Source organism: Clupea harengus, chromosome 22 (genome assembly GCF_900700415.2).
Source record: "Clupea harengus chromosome 22, Ch_v2.0.2, whole genome shotgun sequence".
NCBI lineage: Eukaryota > Metazoa > Chordata > Actinopteri > Clupeiformes > Clupeidae > Clupea > Clupea harengus.
Genome location: NC_045173.1, coordinates 21869580 through 21892225, shown reverse-complemented (window position 1 = coordinate 21892225; position 22646 = coordinate 21869580). Strand labels below are relative to the sequence as shown.

At 37.2% G+C, this 22646-nt stretch overlaps 1 protein-coding gene and 1 long non-coding RNA gene across 2 annotated transcripts in view; both read right to left on the bottom strand.

Moving 5' to 3' along the window:
• Window positions 1–787: 787 nt before the first annotated feature.
• LOC122128627 lies at window positions 788–2569 on the bottom strand. Its single transcript, XR_006151512.1, has 3 exons — window positions 2537–2569; window positions 2203–2277; window positions 788–968 (listed from the first exon to the last, which is right to left on the bottom strand). It is a non-coding gene; the product is annotated as an uncharacterized LOC122128627 (long non-coding RNA).
• Window positions 2570–2571: 2 nt separating this feature from the next.
• LOC116218324 (mucin-5B) overlaps window positions 2572–22646 on the bottom strand; it is a 51046-nt gene continuing 30971 nt past the window's right edge. Inside the window, exons 18-43 of the mRNA XM_042702980.1 lie at window positions 22408–22565; window positions 22153–22272; window positions 19034–19197; window positions 18118–18182; window positions 17860–18017; window positions 17605–17724; window positions 14483–14646; window positions 13572–13636; window positions 13313–13470; window positions 13056–13175; window positions 9719–9873; window positions 9477–9541; window positions 9214–9371; window positions 8881–8955; window positions 7493–7647; window positions 7251–7315; window positions 6988–7145; window positions 6655–6729; window positions 5268–5422; window positions 5026–5090; window positions 4763–4920; window positions 4430–4504; window positions 3042–3196; window positions 2800–2864; window positions 2614–2694; window positions 2572–2581 (exon numbers count right to left, since the gene is read on the bottom strand). Of these exons, the coding sequence (XP_042558914.1) occupies window positions 2572–2581; window positions 2614–2694; window positions 2800–2864; window positions 3042–3196; window positions 4430–4504; window positions 4763–4920; window positions 5026–5090; window positions 5268–5422; window positions 6655–6729; window positions 6988–7145; window positions 7251–7315; window positions 7493–7647; window positions 8881–8955; window positions 9214–9371; window positions 9477–9541; window positions 9719–9873; window positions 13056–13175; window positions 13313–13470; window positions 13572–13636; window positions 14483–14646; window positions 17605–17724; window positions 17860–18017; window positions 18118–18182; window positions 19034–19197; window positions 22153–22272; window positions 22408–22565 (2962 nt within the window). The remainder of the gene's footprint in view (window positions 2582–2613; window positions 2695–2799; window positions 2865–3041; window positions 3197–4429; window positions 4505–4762; window positions 4921–5025; window positions 5091–5267; window positions 5423–6654; window positions 6730–6987; window positions 7146–7250; window positions 7316–7492; window positions 7648–8880; window positions 8956–9213; window positions 9372–9476; window positions 9542–9718; window positions 9874–13055; window positions 13176–13312; window positions 13471–13571; window positions 13637–14482; window positions 14647–17604; window positions 17725–17859; window positions 18018–18117; window positions 18183–19033; window positions 19198–22152; window positions 22273–22407; window positions 22566–22646) is intronic.

The following is a 22646-nucleotide window of genomic DNA, read 5'->3' as shown; positions in this document are numbered from 1 at the left end:
GAGGTCTGAGCTGGGGATGCTGGTGACTGTGTGGTTAAAGACACCACACCTGCAAATGATCAATAAATAGTAAATCAAGTGCTATTTTACAGTGAGGTAATATGTGAATTCAAATTAATGGATTAATTGATAGGTTGTGGGTTTGAAAAGATATATATAAATTCTACATATGGTACATATAAATGAATAAACCATATAGATTTGATTCTTTACAGGTAAACTGCAGATGTAAAATAGAAATGAGTGGCTAGAACTCTATTCTGTATCAATTTGATGTTCTAGACATTATTTTAAAACAAAATGCTTACGTTCAGCAACTATACTGCTGCCATTGATGGCAAGTTCAGCAACATCTGAACTGTTGGTAGCAATTGCTTCTTCCAGCGTGGAGGTCACGTTTGCAGTGTCCGGAACATTGTTTGTGTCATTGAATATCAGGACAGAATCCACAACAACTGATCCTTGTCTAAGTATTTTAAAAAGGAGGAAAAGGAAGAAGAAAAAGATGAAACATAAGCAGTTACTGATGTAGAACATTTAGTGCCCCTAAATATAACGGCCATCTACTAACCTGAAGCCATTGATTTGTGTGCGTACGAATCGGGGGCCAAACTTATCAGAGTAGATTCTGTTCAACTGAAATCAGAAATAAATGCCTTTTAGAGTCAATTATCTTACTCTTGTTAAAAATGCTTATAATTATAACGTTGACGTTCATGTTCATAATCACTGAAGGACATCGTGTCGGAAAATAAAGGCTCATTCAACGTAGACTTGCTATAAAGTTAGGAACAAAAAGCTTCATATTCATACCACTTTTGAAACTTTTGTAGCTAAGCTCTTAAATTCTGTCGAGGCGGGGTTCGCCAGGTTTGGTGTGAAGGTCTGTTGGAGCCTGAATTCCAATTTAATCTGTTGATCAGGCACAGGTGCTGCTGTGACTGGAGAAGGCTGTGTTGATGTTGGTTCTGGTTTGTGGAATAGAGCATAGACACAGAGAGAGAAAAACATTAATTCTGACAGACAACTTTTTCTATTAATCTAAGTAATGTAATCACAGCACACAATACATATATTGATTATAATGATAGCTCTCAAGGATGTCCAAGAATCTATATGTAGACCTTCTTGTCAGTCACCTTCAGCTCTTCATGTGTCAGCTGTTACTGGACTCTTTATTGAGGGGATTAGGTTGTTACTATTGATGCTAAATGCTAGGAAAATATATCTTAGACTCACTAGTGTTGGATGATGATGTTAGAGGACTTGTTGTTAGTTCTGATGTCAAAGTTTGTAATGTGCTGGGACCCGATGTAGGGGTTGAAATTGGAGCTGTGGTTGTGATGAGTACTGATGTTAGGTTTGATGGTGCTGCTGATGTAGATTCTAATGTTGATGTTGACATAGAAACTGGTGTTGTGGTGTTTTCTGATGCTGAAGTCGACGTTTGTGAAGGTGAGCTAGATTCAGATGTTGAGGCCGATGATGGAGCAAATGTTGTGTTGGGAGCTGAAGTACAGGATGAAGTTAGAGTGAAAGTCGTTCTTAAAGTGAATTTAATGTATTGGTCATGATAATCATACTAATTAAACCAACTTTCTTAGTGAAGGTCATTTTCAGACATTCCAATGTGCTTTTGTAATGCTTCCTAAATATAACATGTCAGGAGCTGTGCCTTAAAGTTTCATAGGCTCATATCAGCAATTTGACACATCAAAATACTTTTTTGTCAGCATTGTGTCTGGGTCTTACTCAAAATTTTTAGTATTTAGCATATCAAACATTATGACAGAAGAGATCTCTGACAGGGACAGAAAGACAGTTGTGAGGATAGCTGAAAAAATAAACTCCATATCACAGGTGTACAAATTACATAATTGAATCAATCCAGATCTGAATCTGTCTCGACAACAAAAGTGCATTGTGGGTTTCACAAAGCTGGTATTTATGGATGAGCCATTATTTAAATTTGTATCCAAGGCTGAAGGGGAAAAAAACATGATGTAGTGAACATAAAACCTAGACACCTGAGCAATAAAAAAGATTGCTCTGCATTGATATGTAATAGTTAAACAATTTACACTGCACTGTAAATTTCACCCATTGTAAAAACTGTGTAGATGTGCTGTGGGGATACTAAGCTGCACTTGAGTTGTCAGTGAAAGACAGAATCCAACTAATGAATGGCTTCATAACACTTACCTGTCACTGTCAGCGTTGATGCCATGGAGGTCTGAGCTGGGGATGCTGGTGACTGTGTGGTTACAGACACAACACCTGCAAATGATCAACAAAAGTAAATCAAGTGTTATTTGACGGTGAGGTAATATGTGAATTCAAATTAATGGATTAATTGATAGGTTGTGGGTTTGAAAAGAGATATATATATTCTACATATGGTACATATGAATTAATAAACCATATAGAGTTGATTCTTTACAGGTAAACTGCAGATTTAGAAATAGAAATGAGTGGCTAGAACTCTATTCTGTATCAATTTGATGTTCTAGACATTATTTTAAAACAAAATGCTTACGTTCAGCAACTATACTGCTGCCATTGATGGCAAGTTCAGCAACATCTGAACTGTTGGTAGCAATGGCTTCTTCCAGCGTGGAGGTCACGTTTGCAGTGTCCGGAACATTGTTTGTGTCATTGAATATCAGGACAGAATCCACAACAACTGATCCTTGTCTAAGTATTTTAAAAAGGAGGAAAAGGAAGAAGGAAAAGATGAAACATAAGCAGTTACTGATGTAGAACATTTAGTGCCCCTAAATATAACGGCCATCTACTAACCTGAAGCCATTGATTTGTGTGCGTACGAATCGGGGGCCAAACTTATCAGAGTAGATTCTGTTCAACTGAAATCAGAAATAAATGCCTTTTAGAGTCAATTATCTTACTCTTGTTAAAAATGCTTATAATTATAACGTTGACGTTCATGTTCATAATCGCTGAAGGACATCGTGTCGGAAAATAAAGGCTCATTCAACGTAGACTTGCTATAAAGTTAGGAACAAAAAGCTTCATATTCATACCACTGTTGAAACTTTTGTAGCTAAGCTCTTAAATTCTGTCGAGGCGGGGTTCGCCAGGTTTGGTGTGAAGGTCTGTTGGAGCCTGAATTCCAATTTAATCTGTTGATCAGGCACAGGTGCTGCTGTGACTGGAGAAGGCTGTGTTGATGTTGGTTCTGGTTTGTGGAATAGAGCATAGACACAGAGAGAGAAAAACATTAATTCTGACAGACAACTTTTTCTATTAATCTAAGTAATGTAATCACAGCACACAATACATATATTGATTATAATGATAGCTCTCAAGGATGTCCAAGAATCTATATGTAGACCTTCTTGTCAGTCACCTTCAGCTCTTCATGTGTCAGCTGTTACTGGACTCTTTATTGAGGGGATTAGGTTGTTACTATTGATGCTAAATGCTAGGAAAATATATCTTAGACTCACTAGTGTTGGATGATGATGTTAGAGGACTTGTTGTTAGTTCTGATGTCAAAGTTTGTAATGTGCTGGGACCCGATGTAGGGGTTGAAATTGGAGCTGTGGTTGTGATGAGTACTGATGTTAGGTTTGATGGTGCTGCTGATGTAGATTCTAATGTTGATGTTGACATAGAAACTGGTGTTGTGGTGTTTTCTGATGCTGAAGTCGACGTTTGTGAAGGTGAGCTAGATTCAGATGTTGAGGCCGATGATGGAGCAAATGTTGTGTTGGGAGCTGAAGTACAGGATGAAGTTAGAGTGAAATTCGTTCTTAAAGTGAATTTAATGTATTGGTCATGATAATCATACTAATTAAACCAACTTTCTTAGTGAAGGTCATTTTCAGACATTCCAATGTGCTTTTGTAATGCTTCCTAAATATAAAAGGTCAGGAGCTGTGCCTTAAAGTTTCATAGGCTCATATCAGCAATTTGACACATCAAAATACTTTTTTGTCAGCATTGTGTCTGGGTCTTACTCAAAATTTTTAGTATTTAGCATATCAAACATTATGACAGAAGAGATCTCTGACAGGGACAGAAAGACAGTTGTGAGGATAGCTGAAAAAATAAACTCCATATCACAGGTGTACAAATTACATAATTGAATCAATCCAGATCTGAATCTGTCTCGACAACAAAAGTGCATTGTGGGTTTCACAAAGCTGGTATTTATGGATGAGCCATTATTTAAATTTGTATCCAAGGCTGAAGGGGAAAAAAACATGATGTAGTGAACATAAAACCTAGACACCTGAGCAATAAAAAAGATTGCTCTGCATTGATATGTAATAGTTAAACAATTTACACTGCACTGTAAATTTCACCCATTGTAAAACTGTGTAGATGTGCTGTGGGGATACTAAGCTGCACTTGAGTTGTCAGTGAAAGACAGAATCCAACTAATGAATGGCTTCATAACACTTACCTGTCACTGTCAGCGTTGATGCCATGGAGGTCTGAGCTGGGGATGCTGGTGACTGTGTGGTTACAGACACAACACCTGCAAATGATCAACAAAAGTAAATCAAGTGTTATTTGACGGTGAGGTAATATGTGAATTCAAATTAATGGATTAATTGATAGGTTGTGGGTTTGAAAAGAGATATATATATTCTACATATGGTACATATGAATTAATAAACCATATAGAGTTGATTCTTTACAGGTAAACTGCAGATTTAGAAAAGAACTGAGTGGCTAGAACTCTATTCTGTATCATTTTGATGTTCCAGACAATATTTTAAAACAAAATGCTTACGTTCAGCAACTATACTGCTGCCATTGATGGCAAGTCCAGCAACATCTGAACCGTTGGTAGCAATGGCTTCTTCCAGCGTGGAGGTCACGTTTGCAGTGTCCGGAACATTGTTTGTGTCATTGAATATCAGGACAGAATCGACAACAACTGATCCTTGTCTAAGTATTTTAAAAAGGAGGAAAAGGAAGAAGGAATAGATGAAAGATGAGCAGTTACTGATGTAGAACATTTAGTGCCCCTAAATATAACGGCCATCTACTAACCTGAAGCCATTGATTTGTGTGCGTACGAATCGGGAGCCAAACTTATCAGAGTAGATTCTGTCCAACTGAAATCACAAATAAATGCCTTTTAGAGTCAATTATCTTACTCTTGTTAAAAATGCTTATAATTATAACGTTGACGTTTATGTTCATAATCACTGAAGGACTTCGTGTCGGAAAATAAAGGCTCATTCAACGTAGACTTGCTATAAAGTTAGGAACAAAAAGCTTCATATTCATACCACTTTTGAAACTTTTGTAGCTAAGCTCTTAAATTCTGTCGAGGCGGGGTTCGCCAGGTTTGGTGTGAAGGTCTGTTGGAGCCTGAATTCCAATTTAATCTGTTGATCAGGCACAGGTGCTGCTGTGACTGGAGAAGGCTGTGTTGATGTTGGTTCTGGTTTGTGGAATAGAGCATAGACACAGAGAGAGAAAAACATTAATTCTGACAGACAACTTTTTCTATTAATCTAAGTAATGTAATCACAGCACACAATACATATATTGATTATAATGATAGCTCTCAAGGATGTCCAAGAATCTATATGTAGACCTTCTTGTCAGTCACCTTCAGCTCTTCATGTGTCAGCTGTTACTGGACTCTTTATTGAGGGATTAGGTTGTTACTATTGATGCTAAATGCTAGGAAAATATATCTTAGACTCACTAGTGTTGGATGATGATGTTAGAGGACTTGTTGTTAGTTCTGATGTCAAAGTTTGTAATGTGCTGGGACCCGATGTAGGGGTTGAAATTGGAGCTGTGGTTGTGATGAGTACTGATGTTAGGTTTGATGGTGCTGCTGATGTAGATTCTAATGTTGATGTTGACATAGAAACTGGTGTTGTGGTGTTTTCTGATGCTGAAGTCGACGTTTGTGAAGGTGAGCTAGATTCAGATGTTGAGGCCGATGATGGAGCAAATGTTGTGTTGGGAGCTGAAGTACAGGATGAAGTTAGAGTGAAATTCGTTCTTAAAGTGAATTTAATGTATTGGTCATGATAATCATACTAATTAAACCAACTTTCTTAGTGAAGGTCATTTTCAGACATTCCAATGCGCTTTTGTAATGCTTCCTAAATATAAAAGGTCAGGAGCTGTGCCTTAAAGTTTCATAGGCTCATATCAGCAATTTGACACATCAAAATACTTTTTTGTCAGCATTGTGTCTGGATGTTACTCAAAATATTTAGTATTTAGCATATCAAACATTATGACAGAAGAGATCTCTGACAGGGACAGAAAGACAGTTGTGAGGATAGCTGAAAAAATAAACTTCATATCACAGGTGTAAAAATGACAGAATTGAATCAATCCAGATCTGAATCTGTCTCGACAACAAAAGTGCATTGTGGGTTATACACAGCTGGTATTTATGGATGAGCCATTATTTTAATTTGTATACAAGGCTGAAGGGGAAAAAAACATGATGTAGTGAACATAAAACCTAGTCACCTGAGCAATGAAAAAGATTGCTCTGCATTGATATGTAATGGTTAAACAATTTCCACCGCACTGTAAATTTGATCCATTGTAAAACTGTGTAGATGTGCTGTGGGGATACTAGGCTGCACTTGAGTTGTCAGTGAAAGACAGAATCCAACTAATGAATGGCTTCATAACACTTACCTGTCACTGTCAGCGTTGATGCCATGGAGGTCTGAGCTGGGGATGCTGGTGACTGTGTGGTTACAGACACCACACCTGCAAATGATCAACAAAAGTAAATCAAGTGTTATTTTACGGTGAGGTAATATGTGAATTCAAATTAATGGATTAATTGATAGGTTGTGGGTTTGAAAAGATATATATAAATTCTACATATGGTACATATAAATGAATAAACCATATAGATTTGATTCTTTACAGGTAAACTGCAGATGTAAAATAGAAATGAGTGGCTAGAACTCTATTCTGTATCAATTTGATGTTCTAGACATTATTTTAAAACAAAATGCTTACGTTCAGCAACTATACTGCTGCCATTGATGGCAAGTTCAGCAACATCTGAACTGTTGGTAGCAATTGCTTCTTCCAGCGTGGAGGTCACGTTTGCAGTGTCCGGAACATTGTTTGTGTCATTGAATATCAGGACAGAATCCACAACAACTGATCCTTGTCTAAGTATTTTAAAAAGGAGGAAAAGGAAGAAGGAATAGATGAAAGATGAGCAGTTACTGATGTAGAACATTTAGTGCCCCTAAATATAACGGCCATCTACTAACCTGAAGCCATTGATTTGTGTGCGTACGAATCGGGGGCCAAACTTATCAGAGTAGATTCTGTTCAACTGAAATCAGAAATAAATGCCTTTTAGAGTCAATTATCTTACTCTTGTTAAAAATGCTTATAATTATAACGTTGACGTTCATGTTCATAATCGCTGAAGGACATCGTGTCGGAAAATAAAGGCTCATTCAACGTAGACTTGCTATAAAGTTAGGAACAAAAAGCTTCATATTCATACCACTGTTGAAACTTTTGTAGCTAAGCTCTTAAATTCTGTCGAGGCGGGGTTCGCCAGGTTTGGTGTGAAGGTCTGTTGGAGCCTGAATTCCAATTTAATCTGTTGATCAGGCACAGGTGCTGCTGTGACTGGAGAAGGCTGTGTTGATGTTGGTTCTGGTTTGTGGAATAGAGCATAGACACAGAGAGAGAAAAACATTAATTCTGACAGACAACTTTTTCTATTAATCTAAGTAATGTAATCACAGCACACAATACATATATTGATTATAATGATAGCTCTCAAGGATGTCCAAGAATCTATATGTAGACCTTCTTGTCAGTCACCTTCAGCTCTTCATGTGTCAGCTGTTACTGGACTCTTTATTGAGGGGATTAGGTTGTTACTATTGATGCTAAATGCTAGGAAAATATATCTTAGACTCACTAGTGTTGGATGATGATGTTAGAGGACTTGTTGTTAGTTCTGATGTCAAAGTTTGTAATGTGCTGGGACCCGAAGTAGGGGTTGAAATTGGAGCTGTTGTTGTGATGAGTACTGATGTTAGGTTTGATGGTGCTGCTGATGTAGATTCTAATGTTGATGTTGACATAGAAACTGGTGTTGTGGTGTTTTCTGATGCTGAAGTCGACGTTTGTGAAGGTGAGCTAGATTCAGATGTTGAGGCCGATGATGGAGCAAATGTTGTGTTGGGAGCTGAAGTACAGGATGAAGTTAGAGTGAAATTCGTTCTTAAAGTGAATTTAATGTATTGGTCATGATAATCATACTAATTAAACCAACTTTCTTAGTGAAGGTCATTTTCAGACATTCCAATGTGCTTTTGTAATGCTTCCTAAATATAACATGTCAGGAGCTGTGCCTTAAAGTTTCATAGGCTCATATCAGCAATTTGACACATCAAAATATTTTTTTGTCAGCATTGTGTCTGGGTCTTACTCAAAATTTTTAGTATTTAGCATATCAAACATTATGACAGAAGAGATCTCTGACAGGGACAGAAAGACAGTTGTGAGGATAGCTGAAAAAATAAACTCCATATCACAGGTGTACAAATTACATAATTGAATCAATCCAGATCTGAATCTGTCTCGACAACAAAAGTGCATTGTGGGTTTCACAAAGCTGGTATTTATGGATGAGCCATTATTTAAATTTGTATCCAAGGCTGAAGGGGAAAAAAACATGATGTAGTGAACATAAAACCTAGACACCTGAGCAATAAAAAAGATTGCTCTGCATTGATATGTAATAGTTAAACAATTTACACTGCACTGTAAATTTCACCCATTGTAAAACTGTGTAGATGTGCTGTGGGGATACTAAGCTGCACTTGAGTTGTCAGTGAAAGACAGAATCCAACTAATGAATGGCTTCATAACACTTACCTGTCACTGTCAGCGTTGATGCCATGGAGGTCTGAGCTGGGGATGCTGGTGACTGTGTGGTTACAGACACAACACCTGCAAATGATCAACAAAAGTAAATCAAGTGTTATTTGACGGTGAGGTAATATGTGAATTCAAATTAATGGATTAATTGATAGGTTGTGGGTTTGAAAAGAGATATATATATTCTACATATGGTACATATGAATTAATAAACCATATAGAGTTGATTCTTTACAGGTAAACTGCAGATTTAGAAAAGAACTGAGTGGCTAGAACTCTATTCTGTATCATTTTGATGTTCCAGACAATATTTTAAAACAAAATGCTTACGTTCAGCAACTATACTGCTGCCATTGATGGCAAGTCCAGCAACATCTGAACCGTTGGTAGCAATGGCTTCTTCCAGCGTGGAGGTCACGTTTGCAGTGTCCGGAACATTGTTTGTGTCATTGAATATCAGGACAGAATCGACAACAACTGATCCTTGTCTAAGTATTTTAAAAAGGAGGAAAAGGAAGAAGGAATAGATGAAAGATGAGCAGTTACTGATGTAGAACATTTAGTGCCCCTAAATATAACGGCCATCTACTAACCTGAAGCCATTGATTTGTGTGCGTACGAATCGGGAGCCAAACTTATCAGAGTAGATTCTGTCCAACTGAAATCACAAATAAATGCCTTTTAGAGTCAATTATCTTACTCTTGTTAAAAATGCTTATAATTATAACGTTGACGTTTATGTTCATAATCACTGAAGGACTTTGTGTCGGAAAATAAAGGCTCATTCAACGTAGACTTGCTATAAAGTTAGGAACAAAAAGCTTCATATTCATACCACGGTTGAAACTTTTGTAGCTAAGCTCTTAAATTCTGTCGAGGCGGGGTTCGCCAGGTTTGGTGTGAAGGTCTGTTGGAGCCTGAATTCCAATTTAATCTGTTGATCAGGCACAGGTGCTGCTGTGACTGGAGAAGGCTGTGTTGATGTTGGTTCTGGTTTGTGGAATAGAGCATAGACACAGAGAGAGAAAAACATTAATTCTGACAGACAACTTTTTCTATTAATCTAAGTAATGTAATCACAGCACACAATACATATATTGATTATAATGATAGCTCTCAAGGATGTCCAAGAATCTATATGTAGACCTTCTTGTCAGTCACCTTCAGCTCTTCATGTGTCAGCTGTTACTGGACTCTTTATTGAGGGGATTAGGTTGTTACTATTGATGCTAAATGCTAGGAAAATATATCTTAGACTCACTAGTGTTGGATGATGATGTTAGAGGACTTGTTGTTAGTTCTGATGTCAAAGTTTGTAATGTGCTGGGACCCGATGTAGGGGTTGAAATTGGAGCTGTTGTTGTGATGAGTACTGATGTTAGGTTTGATGGTGATGCTGATGTAGATTCTAATGTGGATGTTGACATAGAAACTGGTGTTGTGGTGTTTTCTGATGCTGAAGTCGACGTTTGTGAAGGTGAGCTAGATTCAGATGTTGAGGCCGATGATGGAGCAAATGTTGTGTTGGGAGCTGAAGTACAGGATGAAGTTAGAGTGAAAGTCGTTCTTAAAGTGAAGTTAATGTATTGGTCATGATAATCATACTAATTAAACCAACTTTCTTAGTGAAGGTCATTTTCAGACATTTCAATGTGCTTTTGTAATGCTTCCTAAATATAAAAGGTCAGGAGCTGTGCCTTAAAGTTTCATAGGCTCATATCAGCAATTTGACACATCAAAATACTTTTTTGTCAGCATTGTGTCTGGATGTTACTCAAAATATTTAGTATTTAGCATATCAAACATTATGACAGAAGAGATCTCTGACAGGGACAGAAAGACAGTTGTGAGGATAGCTGAAAAAATAAACTTCATATCACAGGTGTACAAATTACATAATTGAATCAATCCAGATCTGAATCTGTCTCGACAACAAAAGTGCATTGTGGGTTTCACAAAGCTGGTATTTATAGATGAGCCATTATTTAAATTTGTATCCAAGTCAGGTTGAAAAAAAAAAACATGATGTAGGGAACATAAAACCTAGAGAGCTGAGTAATAAAAAAATTGCAATGATATGACTAGTCATCTTTTTCAATTTTAATAAGTTGGGCAGGTTTATGTGTAGAGAAAGGAGGCTTTCAATCCTTGGTATTGGTTACCAACTGTTATGTATGGTGGTAGTTCTGTGATTGGATGGATATCTATTACATGGAACTCTCTGGGTCCAGTGACTGCTCTGCATTGATATGTAATGGGTAAACAATTCAGACTGCACTGTAAATTTCACCCATGGTAAAACTGTGTAGATGTGCTGTGTCTAATCTAATCTAATGTAATCTAATTTTATCATTAATCTCAACAGTTTACAATAAGGGGCAAATAAAAGGATTGTGTGTTATGATGGCTCTCAAACATCTCCAAGAATCTCATCAGTCACCTTTAGTTCTTCATGCGCCAGCTGTTACTGGACTATTCACTGAGATGATGAGGCTGTTTTTATTGATGCTAAATGCTAGATAAACATATCTTAGACTCACCAGAGGTGGGTACTGATGTTAGAGGACTTGTTGTTGTTAGTTCTGATGTTGGAATATGTGAGGTGCTGGGACCCGATGTAGGGGTTGAAGTTAGAGTTGATGTTAAATTTGATGTTGGTGAGGGTGTAGGTGTTGATGTCTGTGCTTGTGAAGGTGAGCTAGATTCAGATGTTGAGGCTGATGATGGAGCAAGTGTTGTGTTGGGAGCTGAAGTACAGAATGAAGTTAGAGTGAAAGTCGTTCTTAAAGAAATGAATGTGACGAAGACATTGTCCAGGAATGTAAAGCATAAACATTTCTGTAACTTGCCCAAACCAGTTGCATGTAAAAATGTTTGTTACAGTGCATCTTTTAGGCTGATTAAAATGTTTGTATAGAGCCTATATTAGTGGATCTAGGTATTGGCAACAGGGGCAATTGTCCAGGGTAGCATCTGGTAGGGGGCAGTACAGGGTGCCAGCACAAAAAAATTGAATTTGCATGATCATTTTACTATTCTTCATTTGCACGTCACATCAATGATATCAGTGTGAGTCAATTAACCTTGCGGAGTGGGCACCCAAATTCTAGTTTGTGAGCTAGGCAGGCTTGATGGTGAGGGGGCGGAGGTAGCTTGACCTCAGGTCTCCCCCCTGGAAGCCCGATGTAGGGATGGGATGTGTGGGATTTGTGCAATTTAGTTTAATTTGTGTGTTATTAAGTAGCAATGCTAGTGTAATAATTTGATTTCCTTCTTTATTTGTATTTATTTACTAGAATTTGTCTTTATACTTATTTTCGGTATTTAGGAGTCTTATTTTTGTATACCTTTTGCGATTGAGGAAATCTAAGTATGCAGAACTGGTAGCAGAAGCGAGGGAACGAAGTTGGCAAGCACACACAAGACCAGTGGAGATAAGTATTAGAGGCTTTGTAGCTAAATCAACCAATTTATGTTGATTGTTGAGGTTAGTTGAAGTTCTCTCAACTAGATAGCTTGTTAGTTCGCTATGCTAGCTAGCTGCAAGCAGCTTAATTTACGTTGGAGTAGACATATGTGTGTTTGTTGATCTTCGATATATTGAGTTCGGAGTGGGGTCTCCCACACTGTTTAATCCACAGCCGGCACCTTTCCTCCTGTGTTTTTGGCTTTTAAAAATGCGGGGAAAAAACTACGCCTCCCTCTAATCCCAGGGTACCTTGTGTCAGATCTACATGTCCCGTAGGCACACCGTTTCACCATGCTGCTCAGACCTCAAAGTTTGTCAAAGCCTCTTCTCTTAGTAGCGGTTACTAAGGTAGGATTGGACGAGGGCCGTTCTAGAGAGGAGTTTCGCGAATGGTCAATCGTTAACTGGCCTTGACTATGTGTTGACCTGGTAGGATTGATATGTTGTTGCTTTCTTGTGCAAAACCAAAGTGTCACTAAAGGCCCATATCCCAAAGTATCATTTAAATAAGAGTTGATTTTTAGTAGATGGTGATGTTGATATCCATATTAGAGACAGTGTGATTATATTTTTGCTGTGGTCAGACAAATTTCCTTAACATAACAACTATAATATTGTAGCACAAAACTTATTCTGTGTAAAGGCAGTATCAAAGGTGAATATTAGAATTGATGACGTTAACGAAAAGATTAATAATATTTACCACTGCTGTTTGGTGTCAGACTTGTTGCAGCTGTTGTTGTATTGGGGTCTGATGTTGGGGTCGGAGTTGTATCTTTGATCATTGTTGTGGGGGCTTGTGTTTGTAATGATCTGAATACTCCTACAAAAACATAAACAAACCAATTACATTTCATGTGGATGCAATCTTCCAGGATTACATTGCACAATTAGTATTAGTAATAGAATTATCATGCATTATTTCAGAGAGTATAAATCTACTACAAGTGAGTATCTTACGTTCAGCTTTTATACTGGTAGAATTGATGCGAAGTTCAGCAAAATCTGAACTGTTGGTAGAAACAGCTTGAACCAGAATTTCAGTCACATTCTCAGTTTCAGGAACAGAGTTTACATCATTGAAAATAAGTAAAGAATCCACAATGACCGATCCTTGTCTGCAAATATAAAGAAAGTTATAATCAGAAAAAGAATTCAGTCAAACTGCCAATTTCCTTGATTGTATTATGAACAAAACAACAAAAATGACTGCCACTACCTGAAGCCTTTGATTTCTGTGCGATTGAAACGGGATCCAAACTGCACAGAATAAACTTTATCCAGCTGAAATGGGAAAATGTGCAGTTTCTTCTATTAGTTTAGAAAAAGCGTCACATAGATCAACACAATAACTGGCAAGGCTTTATAATAAGGGGTGTTAATAAACTATTTACAAGGTATTTCCAAATTGCGGCTTGTGACTTTTAATACTGAGGTGGTGCCAACATAAGTTTGGACGTGGGGGTGAAGTCGGTAGGGGGATACCTAGTTTATGATAGTGATGGTTCACCATAGACTTGCAGTGGTGCTTTCGAGGCTGGATTAATTTAGTCAATTTTACACTCATATCACAGATACGATTACTCAAAATAACAGACAGAAACCACCTCGAAATACTATCCCTTGTTGATTTTTTGCTGAGCTAGGTGTGTGGCACATCAGCAATATTTCCCTTGAAATACAACGTGAGGCTGAAGCAGGGTAACAAAATCAGTTGAGATATTGTCTCTCATCAGATATTTTCTTGAAATTACGAGATATTAAGTCAACATTTTGAGATATTATCTTGATTGTACTTAATATCTTGAATTGATCAGATAATACCTTCTAATAACGTCATAGTATCTTGAAATCCTAATTTAACATCTCAATATTTTGAGAGAATATCTTGAAATTACTACTTCAAATCTTGATGAGATGCTATCTTCAAATAACGATTTAATATCTTCAAATAACGAGATAAGATCTCATAATAATTAAGTTTTCCTTTTTTTATCACATATGGTTCATGGTTATACCTATGTTATTTTTAACAGACCTTATTGTAAAGCATTACCCGATATCTTTTAAATTATGATAATAGAATGAATGACAGACATTCTTAAAAAGTGGAAAAAGTTATAATCCTACCGCTGAAGACAGTTTAGTAGCCAAGCTTTTAAATGCTGTTGAAGAGGTGTTCTGCAGTTGTGGTGTGAACGTCTGCTCCAGTTTGAATTCCAGTTTGACTTCTGGCTCGGGGATAGATGCTGCTGTGACTGGAGCAGGCTGTGGAGCCGCAGTTGTTTGGGGAGCTGCATTTGTTAGAAGAAGGCGTTAGTACATATACAGAAAGTCAGAAACTTTGTTATTCTAGGAAGCTGCCATCCTACAAAGCCAGAGCTCCATCTGTGTGACATCAGCTGTTGTCAATACCTGCATTTCAGTTTACTTATGGGACTGTTTGATTCTGACCACTTGTGTTCAATAGACCTTCGCTGTACGAATTGTATTTGCTTGTCAAGAGGTTTCATTTGAAATGTGAAGACATTGTTGATTCGAAAACTGAAACTCCACCAAATTTAGGAAGAATTTGGCAAAAGACTGGACATTTGATATATCAACATTCTCCTGAGATTTCCAAGATGTGATTACAATATGTTTACTCATTTATGCACAACATGTATAGTTGACAGAGGCGCCATTACTAAACAGAAAATCAACAAAAATGTTTCACACTTGGTATGACTAACCATTTGTGGATGTGAGTTACTGGACTCTTTATTGAGGGGATTAGGCTGTTACTATTGATGCTAAATGCTAAGAAAATATATCTTAGACTCACTAGTGTTGGATGTTGATGTTAGAGGACTTGTTGTTGTTAGTTCTGATGTCAGAGTGTGTAATGTGCTGCGACCCGATGTAGGGGTTGAAATCGGAGCTGTGGTTGTGATGAGTACTGATGTTAGGTTTGATGGTGGTGCTGATGTAGATTCTAATGTGGATGTTGACATAAAAACTGGTGTTGTGGTGTTTTCTGATGCTGAAGTCGACGTTTGTGAAGGTGAGCTAGATTCAGATGTTGAGGCTGATGATGGAGCTAATGTTGTGTTGGGAGCTGAAGTACAGGATGAAGTTAGAGTGAAAGTCGTTCTTAAAGTGAAGTTAATGTATTGGTCATGATAATCATACTAATTAAACCAACTTTCTTAGTGAAGGTAATTTTCAGGCATTCCAATGTGCTTTTGTAATGCTTCCTATATATAAAATGTCATGAGCTGTGCCTTAAAGTTCCATAGGCTCATATCAGCAATTTGACACATCAAAATACTTTTTGTCAGCATTGTGTCGGGGTGTTACTCAAAATATTTAGTATTTAGCATATCAAACACTATGACAAATTAGATATCTGACAGGGACACAGACACAGTTGTGAGGATAGCTGAAAAAAATCCTACATATCACAGGTGTAAAAATTACAGAATTGAATCAATCCAGATCTGAATCTGTCTCGACAACAAAAGTGCATTGTGGGTTTCACAAAGCTGGTATTTATAGATGAGTCATTATTTAAATTTGTATCCAAGTCAGGTTGAAAAAAACATGATGTAGGGAACATAAAACCTAGACAGCTGAGTAATAAAAAAATTGCAATGATATGACTAGTCATCTTTTTCAGTTTTAATAAGTTGGGCAGGTTTATGTTTAGAGAAAGGAGGCTTTCAATCCTTGGTATTGGCTACCAACTGTTACGTATGGTGGTAGATCTGTGATTGGATGGATATCTATTACATGGAACTCTCTGGGTCCAGTGACTGCTCTGCATTGATATGTAACGGGTAAACAATTTACACTGCATTTTACATTTCACCCATTGTAAAACTGTGTAGATGTGCTGTGTCTAATCTAATCTAATCACGACAGTTTACAATAAGGGGCAAATAAAAGGATTGTGTGTTATGATGGCTCTCAAACATCTCCAAGAATCTCATCAGTCACCTTTAGTTCTTCATGCGCCAGCTGTTACTGGACTATTCACTGAGATGATGAGGTTGTTTTAATTGATGCTAAATGCTAGATAAACATATCTTAGACTCACCAGAGGTGGGTACTGATGTTAGAGGACTTGTTGTTGTTAGTTCTGATGTTGGAGTATGTGAGGTGCTGGGACCCGATGTAGGGGTTGAAATTGGAGCTGTTGTTGTGATGAGTACTGATGTTAGGTTTGATGGTGCTGATGTAGATTCTAATGTTGATGTTGACATAGAAACTGGTGTTGTGGTGTTTTCTGATGTTGAAGTCGATGTTTGTGAAGGTGAGCTAGATTCAGATGTTGAGGCTGATGACGGAGCAAGTGTTGTGTTGGCAGCTGAAGTACAGGATGAAGTTAGCGTGAAAGTCGTTATTCAAGTGAAGTTAATGTATTGGTCATGATAATCATAACAATCAAACCAACTTTCTTAGTGAAGGTCATTTTCAGACATTCCAATGTGTTTGTTGTAATGCTTCCTATATATAAAATGTCATGAGCTGTGCCTTAAAGTTTCATAGGGTCATATCAGCAATTTGACACATCAAAATACTTTTTTTCAGATTTGTGTCTGGGTGATACACAAAATCGTTGGTGTCATTTTTATGAACGGCCAATGGCCAGCTTGAAAAAAAGACATTTTAAGTTAATGGCTCAGTGAAATGAATGTGACTTAGACATTGTCCAGGAATGTAAACCATAAACATTTCTGAAGCTTGCTCAAACCACTCTGGAGCTGCGGGTAAAATGTTTTTTTTACAGTGGACCTTTAAAACTGATTAACTGAAAATGAACTGAAAATGTTTGTTTAGAGCTTACATTAGTGGATCTAGGTATTGGCAACAGGGGCAACTGTCCAGGGCAGCATCTTGTCGGGGGTGTTACAGGGTGCCAGCACAAAAAAATTCAATTTGCATGATCCTTTTACTATCGTTCATTGGCACTTCACGTCAATGATATCAGTGTGAGTCAATTAACCTTGCGGAGTGGACACCCAAATTCTAGTTTGTGAGCTAGGCAGGCCCATATCCCAAAGGATCATTTGAATAAGAGTTGATTTTTAATAGATGCTGATATTGATATCCATATTAGAGACAGTGTGATTATATTTTTGCTGTGGTCAGACATATTTCCTTAACATAACAACTATAATATTGTAGCACAAAACGTATTCTGTGTAAAGGCAGTATCAAAGGTGGATATTAGAATTGATGACGTTAACGAAAAGATGAATAATATTTACCACTGCTGTTTGGTGTCAGACTTGTTGCAGCTGTTGTTGTATTGGGGTCTGATGTTGGGGTCGGAGTTGTATCTTTGATCATTGTTGTGGGGGCTTGTGTTTGTAATGATCTGAATACTCCTACAAAAACATAAACAAACCAATTACATTTCATGTGGATGTAATCCTCCAGGATTACATTGCACAATTAGTATTAGTAATAGAATTATCATGCATTATTTCAGAGTATAAATCTACTACAAGTGAGTATCTTACGTTCAGCTTTTATACTGGTAGAATTGATGCCAAGTTCAGCAAAATCTGAACTGTTGGTAGAAACTGCTTGAACCAGAATTTCAGTCACATTCTCAGTTTCAGGAACAGAGTTTACATCATTGAAAATAAGTAAAGAATCCACAATGACCGATCCTTGTCTGCAAATATAAAGAAAGTTATAATCAGAAAAAGAATTCAGTCAAACTGCCAATTTCCTTGATTGTATTATAAACAAAATAAAAAAATGACTGCCACTACCTGAAGCCTTTGATTTCTGTGCGATTGAAACGGGATCCAAACTGCACAGAATAAACTTTATCCAGCTGAAATGGGAAAATGTGCAGTTTCTTCTATTAGTTTAGAAAAAGCGTCACATAGATCAACACAATAACTGGCAAGGCTTTATAATAAGGGTGTTAATAAACTATTTACAAGGTATTTCCAAATTGCGGCTTGTGACTTTTAATACTGAGGTGGTGCCAACATAAGTTTGGACGTGGGGGTGAAGGTGGTAGGGGGATACCTAGTTTATGATAGTGATGGTTCACCATAGACTTGCAGTGGTGCTTTCGAGGCTGGATTAATTTAGTCAATGTTACACTTATATCACAGATACGATTACTCAAAATAACAGACAGAAACCACCTCGAAATACTATCCCTTGTTGATTTTTTGCTGAGCTAGGTGTGTGGCACATCAGCAATATTTCCCTTGAAATACAACGTGAGGCTGAAGCAGGGTAACAAAATCAGTTGAGATATTTTCTATCATCAGATATTTTCTTGAAATTACAAGATATTAAGTCAATATTTTGAGATATTATCTTGAATGTACTTAATATCTTGAATTGATCAGATAATACCTTCTAATAACGTCATAGTATCTTGAAATCCTAATTTAATATCTCAATATTTTGAGAGAATATCTTGAAATTACTACTTCAAATCTTGAAATAATGAGATGCTATCTTCAATTAACGATTTAATATCTTCAAATAACGAGATAAGATCTCTTTATAATGAAGTTTTCCTCTTTTTTATCACATATGGTTCATGGTTATACCTATGTTATTTTTAACAGACCTTATTGTAAAGCATTACCCGATATCTTTTAAATTATGATAATAGAATGAATGACAGACATTCTTAAAAAGTGGAAAAAGTTATAATCCTACCGCTGAAGACAGTTTAGTAGCCAAGCTTTTAAATGCTGTTGAAGAGGTGTTCTGAAGTTGTGGTGTGAACGTCTGCTCCAGTTTGAATTCCAGTTTGACTTCTGGCTCGGGGATAGATGCTGCTGTGACTGGAGCAGGCTGTGGAGCCAGAGTTGTTTGAGGAGCTGCATTTGTTAGAAGAAGGCATTAGTACATATACAGAAAGTCAGAAACGTTGTTATTCTAGGAAGATGCCATCCTACAAAGCCAGAGCTCCATCTGTGTGACATCAGCTGTTGTCAATACCTGCGTTTCAGTTTACTTATGGGACTATTTGATTCTGACCACTTGTGTTCAATAGACCTTCGCTGTAGGAATTGTATTTGCTTGTCAAGAGGTTTAATTTGAAATGTGAAGACATTGTTGATTCGAAAACTGAAACTCCACCAAATTTAGGAAGAATTTGGCAAAAGACTGGACATTTGGTATATCAACATTCTCCTGAGATTTCCAAGATGTGATTACAGTATGTTTACTCATTTATGCAAAACATGTATAGTTGACAGAGGCGCCATTACTAAACAGAAAATCAGCAAAAATGTTTCACACTTGGTATGACTAACCATTTGTGGATGTGAGTTACTGGACTCTTTATTGAGGGGATTAGGCTGTTACTATTGATGCTAAATGCTAGGAAAATATATCTTAGACTCACTAGTTTTGGATGTTGATGTTAGAGGACTTGTTGTTAGTTCTGATGTCAAAGTTTGTAATGTGCTGCGACCCGATGTAGGGGTTGAAATTGGAGCTGTGGTTGTGATGAGTACTGATGTTAGGTTTGATGGTGGTGCTGATGTAGATTCTAATGTGGATGTTGACATAGAAACTGGTGTTGTGGTGTTTTCTGATGCTGAAGTCGACGTTTGTGAAGGTGAGCTAGATTCAGATGTTGAGGCCGATGATGGAGCAAATGTTGTGTTGGGAGCTGAAGTACAGGATGAAGTTAGAGTGAAAGTCGTTCTTAAAGTGAAGTTAATGTATTGGTCATGATAATCATACTAATTAAACCAACTTTCTTAGTGAAGGTAATTTTCAGGCATTCCAATGTGCTTTTGTAATGCTTCCTATATATAAAATGTCATGAGCCGTGCCTTAAAGTTTCATAGGCTCATATCAGCAATTTGACACATCAAAATACTTTTTGTCAGCATTGTGTCGGGGTGTTACTCAAAATATTTAGTATTTAGCATATCAAACATTATGACAAATTAGATATCTGACAGGGACACAGACACAGTTGTGAGGATAGCTGAAAAAAATCCTACATATCACAGGTGTAAAAATTACAGAATTGAATCAATCCAGATCTGAATCTGTCTCGACAACAAAAGTGCATTGTGGGTTTCACAAAGCTGGTATTTATAGATGAGCCATTATTTCAATTTGTATCCAAGTCAGGTTGAAAAACAAACATGATGTAGGGAACATAATACCTAGCCACCTGACAATAAAAAAATGGTATGGTCTGACGAGTCATCTTTTTCAGTTTTAATATGTTGGGCGGGTTTATGTGTAGAGAAAGGAGGCTTTCAATCCTTGGTATTGGCTACCAACTGTTACGTATGGTGGTAGTTCTGTGATTGGATGGATATCCATTACATGGAACTCTCTGGGTCCAGTGACTGCTCTGCATTGATATGTAACGGGTAAACAATTTACACTGCATTTTACATTTCACCCATTGTAAAACTGTGTAGATGTGCTGTGTCTAATCTAATCTAATCACGACAGTTTACAATAAGGGGCAAATAAAAGGATTGTGTGTTATGATGGCTCTCAAACATCTCCAAGAATCTCATCAGTCACCTTTAGTTCTTCATGCGCCAGCTGTTACTGGACTATTCACTGAGATGATGAGGTTGTTTTAATTGATGCTAAATGCTAGATAAACATATCTTAGACTCACCAGAGGTGGGTACTGATGTTAGAGGACTTGTTGTTGTTAGTTCTGATGTTGGAGTATGTGAGGTGCTGGGACCCGATGTAGGGGTTGAAATTGGAGCTGTTGTTGTGATGAGTACTGATGTTAGGTTTGATGGTGCTGATGTAGATTCTAATGTTGATGTTGACATAGAAACTGGTGTTGTGGTGTTTTCTGATGCTGAAGTCGACGTTTGTGAAGGTGAGCTAGATTCAGATGTTGAGGCTGATGACGGAGCAAGTGTTGTGTTGGCAGCTGAAGTACAGGATGAAGTTAGAGTGAAAGTCATTCTTAAAGTGAAGTTAATGTATTGGTCATGATAATCATACTAATTAAACCAACTTTCTTAGTGAAGGTCATTTTCAGACATTCCAATGTGTTTGTTGTAATGCTTCCTATATATAAAATGTCATGAGCTGTGCCTTAAAGTTTCATAGGGTCATATCAGCAATTTGACACATCAAAATACTTTTTTTCAGATTTGTGTCTGGGTGATACACAAAATCGTTGGTGTCATTTTTATGAACGGCCAGCGGCCAGCTTGAAAAAAAGACATTTTAAGTTAATGGTTCAGTGAAATGAATGTGACTAAGACATTGTCCGGGAATGTAAACCATAAACATTTCTGAAGCTTGCTCAAACCACTCTGGTGCTGCGGGTAAAATGTTTTTTTTACAGTGCACCTTTAAAACTGATTAACTGAAAATGAACTGAAAATGTTTGTTTAGAGCTTACATTAGTGGATCTAGGTATTGGCAACAGGGGCAACTGTCCAGGGCAGCATCTTGTCGGGGGCGTTACAGGGTGCCAGCACAAAAAAATTCAATTTGCATGATCCTTTTACTATCGTTCATTGGCACTTCACGTCAATGATATCAGTGTGAGTCAATTAACCTTGCGGAGTGGACATCCAAATTCTAGTTTGTGAGCTAGGCAGGCCCATATCCCAAAGGATCATTTGAATAAGGGTTGATTTTTAATAGATGCTGATATTGATATCCATATTAGAGACAGTGTGATTATATTTTTGCTGTGGTCAGACATATTTCCTTAACATAACAACTATAATATTGTAGCACAAAACGTATTCTGTGTAAAGGCAGTATCAAAGGTGGATATTAGAATTGATGACGTTAACGAAAAGATGAATAATATTTACCACTGCTGTTTGGTGTCAGACTTGTTGCAGCTGTTGTTGTATTGGGGTCTGATGTTGGGGTCGGAGTTGTATCTTTGATCATTGTTGTGGGGGCTTGTGTTTGTAATGATCTGAATACTCCTACAAAAACATAAACAAACCAATTACATTTCATGTGGATGTAATCCTCCAGGATTACATTGCACAATTAGTATTAGTAATAGAATTATCATGCATTATTTCAGAGTATAAATCTACTACAAGTGAGTATCTTACGTTCAGCTTTTATACTGGTAGAATTGATGCCAAGTTCAGCAAAATCTGAACTGTTGGTAGAAACTGCTTGAACCAGAATTTCAGTCACATTCTCAGTTTCAGGAACAGAGTTTACATCATTGAAAATAAGTAAAGAATCCACAATGACCGATCCTTGTCTGCAAATATAAAGAAAGTTATAATCAGAAAAAGAATTCAGTCAAACTGCCAATTTCCTTGATTGTATTATAAACAAAATA